Source organism: Schistocerca piceifrons, chromosome 8, assembly GCF_021461385.2.
Source record: "Schistocerca piceifrons isolate TAMUIC-IGC-003096 chromosome 8, iqSchPice1.1, whole genome shotgun sequence".
NCBI classification, from domain to species: Eukaryota; Metazoa; Arthropoda; class Insecta; order Orthoptera; family Acrididae; genus Schistocerca; species Schistocerca piceifrons.
In genome coordinates, this window is record NC_060145.1 from 210,494,646 (window position 1) to 210,507,072 (window position 12,427).

At 38.9% G+C, this 12,427-nt stretch overlaps 1 protein-coding gene across 1 annotated transcript in view; it reads left to right on the plus strand.

The window, feature by feature from the left end:
* The window catches only part of LOC124711809 (small G protein signaling modulator 1-like), a 319,654-nt gene that overhangs the window by 142,101 nt on the left and 165,126 nt on the right, over positions 1-12,427 (plus strand). The window contains exon 15 of the mRNA XM_047242033.1: positions 5,604-5,868. Coding sequence (XP_047097989.1) covers positions 5,604-5,868 — 265 coding nt within the window. The remainder of the gene's footprint in view (positions 1-5,603; positions 5,869-12,427) is intronic.

A 12,427-nucleotide genomic window follows, 5' to 3' on the forward strand; every position in this document is an offset into this window, starting at 1 on the left:
CGGATTTATGGACAGCCCTGCAGGATTCATGGTTTCAATTCTCTCCAGCGCTACTTCAGACATTAGTCGAGTCTGTGCTACGTCATTTTGCTGCACTCCTGCATGCTCATAGGGCCCCTACACAATATTAGGCAATTGTACAAGTCTCTTCGGCTATTTAGTGTATTACAGTCTCAATCGTTCTCGACAATTTTTGCCTACCACCATGTCCCTTCTTATAGTTAGTGCTCTATACACGTTGTTTTCCTTGCTGATTTTATGGAGAACCCCTTCAGTTTTTATCTCTGTTCTCTTAATTTTTAGTATTCTTCTGTAAAATCATAGTTCAAATGTTTCAATCCTTTTATTTTTGGTTTTGTGAGAGATAGTAGAAGGTTAAAACTTCATACTCATCATTCATAATTAAACTGGTAAACCACTGCCTACAAATGACTGAGGTTTGGATTTGAACCATAGTTCATCATGTTCAAAGATGTAGACCAGTTGTTCTCAAACTTTTTGAGCTTTGTGCACATTTAAAAGGCCGCAAATAATTGTGGACATACTATATACACATTTCTGAGGAATATTTTACAACAGCCAATACAGGAAATAAATACAGTGATAAAATAACAATTGAATCATTTTGTTTTGATTTTCACGCCCAGACTACAGAAAATACAACTTATATTAATAAAAACATACATTATCACAATATGAACAAATAATTTTTGTATAAAAAGTGAGAGAGATTCATGAAGCACGATCTGTCATCCAGATGCGATGGCTGAGCACTGTGTTGCCTCTTGCCCTGCCAAGACGAAAGGCAAGAGAAACTATTAAGTGAAATGTATTGAAATGAACTAATGCTATAAAACTAACGATTAATTCAAATTATAGAGAAAAGTAATAATGCAATACAAATGAATCATACCTTACGTCTACTCTTTCTAGTGTTTGAGAAACATGAGCCTGATGTGTCCTTGTGATTTCTTCGATGTTTGGAGATATATTTGAAAGACAAACTTTCATTTCCTCATCAATACATTGAAGAGTTCCTCTCTTTTTACATTTAATTTTGGTGAGTGCAGAAAATCCTAATTCACATAAATATGATGTTGAAAATTGAAGTAAAATGTTCAAAGCCTTTTTAGATATCGACACATATTCTTCTTTTATAGAAATCCAAAAGGCTTCTAGAGACTTTTCTTAATGCTTAATCATCAGTTCATGATCAATAGATATAGCTGCCAGTTCACCCTCTGTTAATGTTAAGCCAAAATCACCTGAAGTTTCCATGAATGGGTTTCGAATCCATTAGTACTGTTCAGTGTTGGACGGAAAATATGAATCCAGTTTCTCTTCTAAACTTATGAAATTATCTACTACTATTGGAAATATTTCATTCATGCATGTGCTCCTTACCAATGGGTCCAAGTTACCTTGAACAGCTTTTCTTTTCCATATTTGTAGTTTTCTGTGAAACGCTTTAATTTTGTAGGTGGATGCAGGGAATATTGTCTTCTTTCCCTTGCATGCTAGTGTTCAAAATATTGAACTGCTGAAATATATTTGCCAAATACTGCAATCTGGGAGTCCAAAATTCACTCCAAAGGAGGTTGCAAAACTGTAAATGTTTCATTTCTTTGTAAAACACGAGAACTTCTTGTCTTAGCTCATGCACAGGGGTAAGTACTTCCCCCTCGACAGCCACCTGACTTCTGTGTGTAAAAGCAACAGTCTGTGTTCTGACTCCATATTGACACAAAGTTTTTTGAATGAATGGGTTTTGACAGGTCTTGTTTCCATAAAATCTACCATCTGAACAACTTGCTCTAAGACTTCTCTCAAATTTTCTCTCAATGTTTTTGCTATTAAGGCCTCCCTATTAAGGAAGCACTGAGTTACGATAACTTTTTTTTTTTACACTACCATTGAAGGGGCACCATCTGTGCAAATGCCTACACACGACATACTGTTAACTGCCACTTATTAAGATAATCATTTAAAATGTTGAAAACATTCTCAACTTTAGTAGACACACTTAATTCTTTGTAATAAAGAAACTGATTTACTATTTGATCTTGATTAATGAAACAGACAAATGCTAAGAGTTGCGATTGATCGGTAATGTTTGTTGATTCATCAACTTGCAATGCAAAGTTTGAGTGCTTGAGTTTATTACTGCATACATTTTTCTCAATATCAGTAGACATTTCTATAATACACCGGTGAACTCTATCATTCGACAAAAGAATCTTGCTTATTTTCATAGCTGCTTTATTTCCTAGCATCGTCATGATCATTTTTATACAAGCAGGCCAAATAAGTAACTTATCTATAGTATGAGCTTTCATACACTTTGCTATTGGTTCAGAGACTTGGTAGGAAGTGATCAGAGCTTTTTTAGAAACAGACATTACACTTTTAAAAGAATTTGCTGCCCTGTTTTGCTGTTTAGACAATCTCTTGAAATAGCTTACAGGTTTATCTCGCAAATGTGAATGCATTGTTTTAAAATGTTTGCTCAATTTACTAGGAAGCAGAGATTCATTTGCCATTTTATACCCACATACGAAGCATAGTGGGAAAGCATAATCTTCGCTCCCAGTCCAAGTAAAACCATAGCATAAGTAGCTGTCATTGTACTTAAGAGTAGGCCACTGCTTTCCTTTTTTACTTTCACTTAGCATTTGTTCATGCCCAGAGTCAGATTCTTCAAGAATATCTTTGGTTTTCAGAAATCTCTTCATTTTATTCAATTGTATTTTGCATATAACATTCACTTCTAGTGATTGTGAAAATAAGTAGTACGCTGTACACATAACACGAGCCCCACATATGCTAACAACACCTCACTGACATATCACCTGGAAGCTCTGTGATAACGTCAAATGCACAACAGTGGAAACTTGTTTTCCTTCTGGGCCTGGATTCTTGTGCCTCCATGGGTTAACAGTGCTGCCAATGGTAATTTTCAGGTTCCATTAACCTTTCTGGAAGCTTCTGTCATGAATCTGCTGGATCACTAAACTGCAGTGGAAATGACACTCAGAAGTAGCAAGGCTTCACGAACAATGACGATTGTGTTCATAAGTGCAAATCATCTGTAGCAAAGAATATGAAATGAAATTCTTTTAGTCATGGACAGCTCAAGGTCAAACAGTAATCAGCTCTCACAGATAATTTCCTCTCCCGGTTTCTCTTTCCAATAATATTTTATTGAGGACAGAAAGGTATGTATTTTCAGTAAAATATTATTAAAAAGTGACAGGTTGCAGATGTTGTTTATAATTTTTTGATACACTGTCATGGTACTTAAATAGGTCAAAATTACCAATAATAATGATATGCAATACACTTCCTACGTGCTGTTGCAGCGCCACTTGGAGTTAGGTGGAATAGGCTCGCAATCATTGGAAATGAGACGAAACCTTCTGAATTCTATGGACAAGTTGTTATCACATGCATTGTGCACAAGGCTCAAATTCAGTATGGCTACCATCATAAAATAAAAATGTCCATAGGCAAATCAACTGCAAAACAAAAGCACGATACTATATCCGTAAGAGTTTTTGTCAGAAAAATCCGTCAGTCGTCAAATATTTTTTTCACCATTTTTCCTCATTCTGAACTTTTGGATCTGACCAGAAATCCATTAACACTTGACAACACTGTGCATTAACTCAATGTTTATTTACAAACTTTAAGAGTGACATAAGTGTTGTACTGTTTGGTTACAGAAAGAAGGCACGAAACAAGGCATATGAAAATAATTTGCACAGCACCTACAGGGCAAGGGGTGGTGAGAGGGTGGATGGTTAGGAAAACTTCATGACCGGTGCTAGCCATCCACAGATACCTGTGCGTCTGGTACTGACGGGCAACTAAGATAGCTATATTTTACACACAAAAGTAAAAAGGGTTTGCTAAAAGTGCATTATTTCTATCAAAAATTGTGAAATTAAGGTAAGGCTGTTGTAATGTGCATTTCTAGTGCAAGAAGTTGAAGAAAATGGCATTTGAGGCTTTTATTAATTATGAATGACTGTGAAGCACTATGTTGTAAGAATCCTGTAGTCCATTGTTGCAGTCTTGGACTGCAAGTTATATACAGCATATTCAATAAGTTATTGCTTTGGCCACATCAAACTTTACCATGGATAAAGTGTTACATTCATAAATACAGTTACATTCATTATTAAATGAATTAATTACTCCCACCACTGCATTTTGTTGTGATTGTAGCAATGTGACAATTATCTGACCATTCTGTTTCTGCAAACCACAGCTTTCTGCCATCTGAATAGTTATTTTTATTGACCCACTCTGGATTACACTTTCCCTAGAATTCCTTACACTTCTCAGTGGTGTAAGGGATGACCTCGATGGGCCAGCAATGGCTTTATCATCACTCATTATTTTGAAATACCTTTGCCCAGTTCCTAAACAGCCACTACTGTTAGGTAGCTAAGATTAGCAGCAATAGAAAAGAGAAGACAGTCAGTATGAAATGTTCTGAATACTGTCGACACTACAAGGAAAATAAGCCACCTTATTTCCTCCATATTATACCTGTCGTGAAATGGATAAAATTGAGTAGCTATATGTTTGTTTATATTTGGCCACATGTTTTCCTAAAATATTACAGGGCGCACCCGTAAATGTTCTAGGGTGCACCAGTGCACTCTGGCAAACACTTTGAGAACCACTGGTGTAGACACATTAAAACGTATTTAGTGAGACGAGTTGTGACAGAGCAGGCAGTAGCCAAAGTTGTGCTAAACATTAAACTTTAACAATTTCTTTATGCATTAGGAGGTGGTGAGGTAGCAGAAAAAATAAAGAAAAAGGAGTTAATGGGTGACAGAGAGGGATAAGGGATTTAGGATGTTGGGTACATAGGGTAGTTTACTGTACATGGGCCATAAACAACTTGGCATAACAGGCTGCCATGTTGCAAAGGACCACCCTGTTTACCCAGTATCAGTCTATGCAAAGAACAACTTAACTGCATCCTAATCCAGGACTTTCCACAATCCTTCTCACTTCTCCCAAACTGATATTCCAGCTCCTATCTATGTAAAAACAATGTGGCCTGTCTTTATGGGACCCTCACTTGCAACCCCCTTGAAGATCCTATCCCTGTGGAATATCTGGTGCAGAACCTGCTCTGTATCCACTCAACACAGCCTACTCAGTCCTATCAGAGGTATATTTTACCATATTATCAGCAAAGCCACCTGTGAAAGAAGTCTTATCATGTAACAGTTATGCTGTAACTCTTACACAGACTATTATGTAAAAATGGGCACCACCCAGTTCTCCACCCGAATTAATAGCCATCACCAAGCTGTGACCAGGGGGTAAATTTGACCACTTGGCTGCAGAAAATGCTCCTGAGTTCAACATATTAGACAACTTCAATGGCTGCTTCACAGCCTATGCCACCTGTCTTTCTTGTAGTTATCTTCTACTGGAAAAGTATTTGTTGCAAATGATTGGCTCATGTTAATGAGTAGTTTGCAGTCCTATGTTCTTAATGCTAGTCATGGTGATTTACATATACTTGTTTACTGGTTTTCTTATTGTGAAATTAAATGTGATTCTTGGATATTTTCCAGTGACCCTATACAGCAAGTATGTACCTCAATGAGGCGACAGATATCATCTAGGGCATTCTATGGGTGGCTGGCTTATTGCCGTCATCTGCGCACAGTTCGAACCCACCTCTCAGGACTGGTGCTCACAACGATAGTGCCATCCAGTGATGCAGAATCTGGTCTGACTGCTGAACGTTGGGCAGAACTATCTAAGGCTGAAGGGCAAGCAGCAGAAATATTTAGGCTTACTTATTATGGTGGCATTGAACATAGCATTCGTAGACAGGTATGTTACAAAAGCTTGGTATTTGTTTCTTACATTACCTTTCACTTCACTATGCTGTTAGAGTTACTGATCTATTGTTTCACTTACAATGTTGAATTACTGATAATTTTAATCTCCGCAATTGATGTTTTTAAGGGGTGTGTGTGTGTGTGTGTGTGTGTGTGTGTGTGTGTGTGTGTGTGTATGTGTGTGTGTGTTTTGGACAGTGCATGGCTCTATTTGGGTTGAGTTATACTTAGTCTGCTTTTGTGCCTGGTAGCTAAACTTGCTGCAAAAATAGTACTAACCTGTGATCCTTCAGTCAGATTTATCGAAGCATCACCAATTAATGCAAATTTAAATAAATACTTGTTGCAATAAAAGAAAATATTTTAAAAATGGTGAAAAGAGTTATACTCTCCTAAATAATTGAGGTAAGCAGCACCAAAATGTTTATATTGAAATGAAGTGATGATTTATTCAGTCAGTTAAAGCACACTCTTTCATGGTGGTCATACAAATATTGTTTCAGCATGAAACAAAGTTATGAAAATTATCAAATGCTGTATAGACTGTGTGACTGTGTACTTGGAGTCATACCAGACTACCCAGTTACTATTTAAATGGCAGCAGTCTGTGCAAAGCGTAGTCTCATTCCATTAAACTAAACACAAAATATTTGCTGCTCATAAATAAATAAAGTTCACTGTGGTGCATTCACCCACGTTCTGGGAATAGCATCTTTCACTAGTAATTAAAACAGCCTGAATCCTTTGGTTTGAATCCAGCCACTGCCTAAATTTTAAATAAAAATCATCAGCAGTGGTGACTGAAGACTTCCAGCATAAGAAGTCATCCTCACTCTGGCAACAGCCTTGTCAGAGAGGGCAGAGGAATGGACGGAGGTTCAGGGCATACTCTTGCCCTTGAGGTGAAAAACTGCACCTAAAAAGCAGAAGAATCAGCATTGATCCATGGCATGAGGTTGCAGAAGGCAATGGCAACCACTGCTTTGAAGACACATCGGGCTTATTGACCGGACATGAAAAAGTGTCATGATCATCTCTCTATTGTCAATAGGTTCCAGATTAGTTCCCCATTTGAATCTCTGGGAGTGGATGCCAAGGGGAAGATGACCATGAAAGAAAGATGAAATAACCAGTGGTTAGATGATGATTTAAGAGTCGGGTCTTGGAATGTCAAATGTTTGAACATAGTAAGAAAGCTAAAAAATCTGAAAAGGGAAATGAAAGGTCAATCACGATATAGTGGGTCCAGTGAAGTGAAATGGTAAGAAGATAGAGATTTCTGGTCAGACAAATGTAGGTTAATATCAACAGCAGAAAAAATGGTATAAAGGAGTAGGATTTGTTACAAATAGGAAAGTGGGGCAGAGAGTGAGCTACTGTAAACAATTCAGTGATAGAGTTGTTGCCATCAGATTTGACAGCAAACCAATGCTGACAGTGATAGTTCAGGTTTATAAGTTGATCTCCCAAGGAGGAGGAGGAGGAGGAGGAGGAGGAGGAGGAGAAGAAGAAGAAGAAGAAAGGGGGGGAGAGGGTGAGTGAGTGAGTGAGAGATAGATAGATAGATAGTTAGATAGATAGAGAGAGAGAGAGAGAGAGAGAGAGAGAGAGAGAGAGAGAGAGAGAGAGAATATGAGGATATTGGACTGGTAATTCAGTATGTAAAGGGAGATGAAAATTTAATATTCTTTAGGGATTGGAACATTGTCGTACGTGAAGGGATGCAACACAAAGTTATCAGAGAACATGAGCTCAGTAGTAGGAATGAGAGTAGAAAGACTAGTTGAGTTCTTCAAAAATTCAGCTAGTAATAGCAAATACTGTGTCCAAGAATCACAGAGGAGGAGGTATACTTGGAAGAGCCTGGAGACATGGGAAGAATCCACCTGGATTACATCACTGTCAGACAGATAATCCAAAATCAGTTATTGGATTTTAAGGCATACCCAGATGCAGATTTAGATTCGGATCAATATTTAGTGATGATGAAGAGGAGACTGCAGCTTAAGAGAATTTTATGGAAGAATCAGTGTGGAAGGAAGTGGAATTCTGAAGTACTGAGGAATGATTAAACACAGTTGAAGTTCGCTAAGTGTGTGTATACTGCAGTGAGCAATAGCAGAGAAAGCATTTCAGCTGAAGAGGAGTGGCCATCTCTGAAATGGGCAATCACAGATGTTGCCCAGACAAGCAGAGGTAAAAGGAAGATAACTGTGAAGAAACCATGTAACAGAAGAATTGATCAGCGAAAGAAGGAAATACAAAGATATTCCAGGAAAGGTAAGAATATAAAGAAAAATAGATATAAACATATGAGAAATAGCATAAGCATGAGTAGATTCTTGCAGTCTATTCAATAATAATTCCAGATTTGGAGCTGAAACTAATCAGATTTCAACACTACCTATTGCCTGTAATTCGTAAACTGTTAATGTTCCAGCTGGCTTACTGATTCTATGCCACATTTGACTCAAAATTTTTCTGAGTGCCAATAAGTATTAGTGTATTCAAGCAGCCACATACTGCCAAAAATCTATTACTTCACAAGTCCTAGCACTGCACTGTCATCTTCCCAACGTACAGTGACCTGTTCTGATGTTCTGTCCCTGCAAATGTACAGTGGTGCATAAACATTCTCTGCGGTGACAGTTTCAAACTGTATTAATGTAGTTGTTGTTTGTTTATTTTCTGTTTGTTATTCCATGCTTTACATTGTGCACACATTCATGTTTATGTAACTGCAACCTGTTACCAAGCATATGTGGGAATTAATATCTTGTTTACTCTGATACCCAAATATTTGGTGATCCTTACCGATTATGACACACCCATGCTGAGTTCAGAGTTTCAGGCAGTTTCGTAACATTGACACTTCTACTAACTTCTGCACCAGCCGCACCGTGCTCCCACATGAGAGTGAATGACTCAACAGTCACAACTGAAAAGGCAGCCAGCAGCACAATCAACAGAGTGATGATAAAACTACCCCCCATTCTAGCAACATAATCCTCATTTATGGTTTGCCCTCCTAGAAAGTCAGATCATTCTTGCACAGTTATTAGTGGATGTGATTAAATACAACTATGTGGTTGCAGGTTGAGGATCTAGCCTCAAAAGTCCAGGATATTCTAGCCATGCCACTGGGTACCAAATGGTATGCATCAGTTAAAAATACGTTGATCACACACTTGGCCCAATCAAAACCAAAATGGCTAGAGGAGCTTTTGCGTACTGAGGAGTTCAGAGATTGCCCTCTGTCACAACTCGTAAGACGTTTACCCACATTGGCAAGTAATACTGTAAATGATGATGTGCTACAGAATATATGGTTGTACCGACCGCCATCAGACACCCAAAAATTCTCTCGGTGTGCGCCAGTTGTTAAATGCACTGACACAAACGGCTGAAAGGTTATTTGAAGTGTATCCTGCATCAAGTGTCACAAAATGGACTCCACCATAGGAAAACATGCCCACAGTGACACTAGCCTCCATCCAGTCACAGTTGGCAGAGTTGATCACACAGGTCACTACACACATTACCGCCAAGATTGATCCACACAGCATGACTGCCTGACTCAGAATGATCAGGAGCTACCACTTGCTCCCACTTACAAGCCCTTGGTTTCCCAGTCAAAATTCACAACAAACACAGTATATAGAAAATTGAAAGGTTGGACACTTTTAGATGGACACATACTATCCCGAGAAAGCCTGTGAAGTTTCAATACCCAGCATTAAATGACGAATTTAGGAATAAACAACAACCCACTACAAATTACTCCCATAAGGATCGTGACGGCAAAATGAGAGTAATTACACTGGATGCAGATGCCTTTAGACAGTCATTCATGGCACGCTCCATATTTAGAGGGAATGGGAAGAAGGCCTAATAACTGACCATATACATTATCCTGTGTCTAATAGTTTACACACAGTTAAATCAAACATGAAATTTGCACGCACAAATAGCCCAAGTTAAATATTTTATTAAATACACTAGAAATTCCATTGTCGAATAGCCAACCATAATTTAAAAACAAATTAAAAGAATTTCCAAATGACAACTCCTAATCAATAGATGAAATCTTAGATATGAAGTAATAACTGTAAAAAAATAATTATATTATGTAAAGAAAACTTACGTTACACTGAAACATTCCACACCATTACAGAATGTCGTATTCATTATAGATGGAACAAGTATTAATGTAATGTAAAGAATGCCATGCTGCATTAATGTTCTGTATAATTGCAGAGATTATGATGATTTGGCAAATTTACATAACTGAAGAGGGATGGAACATCTAATAATTCAATAATCAAAATAATGATATCAATATAATAGAAGGAAACATTCCACGTGGGAAAAATTATATATAAAAACAAAGATGAGGTGACTTACCGAACGAAAGCGCTGGCAGGTCGATAGACACACAAACAAACACAAACATACACACAAAATTCAAGCTTTCGCAACAAACTGTTGCCTCATCAGGAAAGAGGGAAGGAGAGGGGAAGACGAAAAGAAGTGGGTTTTAAGGGAGAGGGTAAGGAGTCATTCCAATCCCGGGAGCGGAAAGATTTACCTTAGGGGGAAAAAAGGACAGGTATACACTCGCACACACGCACATATCCATCCACACATACAGACACAAGCAGACATATTTAAGGACCAATAATCAAAATATATACAGATATGTTACTTTCAGTGATGATAGTGTCGTCTGCTGTCGTTTGATGCCTAGTTTTTCAATGGTCCTATGAAGTGTTGAACTGTTATCAAATTTTAATGATTTTTATAAGAGTATGAATTTGCTATTAGGACATAATATGTGTAGTTATTGTGATGTACATGATATTAGTGTCCCGAAACATGCACATTGATATCGTTGTCTCAGATTATGCTTCGCAGTGTCCTGATTACTGTGGTGATAATAGTTTCGTTACATGTCAGAGCTCTGAATTATTTTTTAATTTTAAAATATTTCAAGGAGCCCCTGTCTGTGATATTGCAACACTGCCATCTTAGGTGCCAGCGTCTTACTTCCACATGCTAGTAATCAAGGCAACACTCACATCGCTCCTTTTTTGCCTTGGGAAAACCCACTTCCATTCCCGTAACTTGCCAGCCGTGATTCGGGGCCATCTGGTCCTAGTTACCATGGCCGGCCACACCCGACTCGGCACCTCCGTTCATCACCTGGAACTACAAGATTTCAATAACTTTAAGTAGCTGATGGTATGCCAGCATATTTGTTTTTCAGAAAAGCTGATTTTTATACATCTACATTTACATTCGTAGTCTGCAAACCAGTATGAATTGTATGGCAGGAGGTTCTTCCCTTTACATGGAGGTTGCAAAAATCATTTGATACCTAGTTGTTGTGACTCTCTGATCTTTCAAAGTGCCACCGCGCAGTTACGTGCATCCTTTACATGCAGCGCTGTCTGCCAGCCACGCAGCAGCAGCGCCACCTAAGCGGCCAGCCAGCCAGCGGCCGCTAGACTCGAACTCAGTTATGATTTGACTGTTAAAGTGTACACACGTCTTACTCTGTTTACTTGATCTGTGACTTTCATGTATTGCGTCTTCCTTGAAATATAATTGTTCAACTTGAAGTTACAACAATTGGCGACAAGGTAGTGATTTTTCTTTTCCGTCGTTGACCCACATGCTTCCATGGCTACTTTAGAGCAACTATTGCAAATGCTTCTCACGAATGCGATTTGTGATTTCGTCACGGCATCAAATGCTGGGCGTCTCTCGTCGTTCTCTCTACCTCCTTTCCCTCCTTATGATGAGACGGCAGAAGACTGGTCTGATTACGAAAAACGTCTTCGACAGCACTTCTTGGCGGCATTTCATGTCGTAGACGAACAAACATGTAAGCCTCTGTTCCTTTCACGGATTTCACCTCAAATGTATCCGTTGTTGTCGCAATTGGCTCCTTTGAAAGATCTTGCGTCTTTGTCCTTTGCTGAAATGTGCCCACTTCTGTCCGTCTATTTTCAAAAACAAACGCCTGCGGTAGCCTCTCATGTTGCCTTTTATCATTGTCAAAAACAACTGAATCAATCCTATCGCACTTGGGCTGCTGAACTTTACGGCCTCAGTAGAGAGTGTCAATTTGTTACTGAAGTTCACAAAGAATCCTACGCCAATTCCATGGTACGGGATGCTATTATCCGATCGGCGCCCGACAAAGAAGTTAGGCAACGTGCCCTTCAGTTGGCAAATCCGACTCTAGATGAAGTTCTATCCATCGCTCAGTCTTTTGAAATTTCTCGTGCCGCTGGAGCGCAAATAGAGGAGTGGGGCGACGTCGGGGAAACACAACCTCTGTGCGATGTTGACGAAACGTGTGGCATGTCCCCGCCGGCCGTCGTGGCCGCAGTACGCTCCCAAGCGCAGCCTCAGCCTAACCATAAACAAACCTCTAAGAAACTGCAGCAAAACCCACTGCAACTTCCTTCATGTCCGCGGAGTTTTACGAAACATTCACGAGAAGATTGTCCACAACGTTGGGCCGTGTGTCACAAATACAAAAA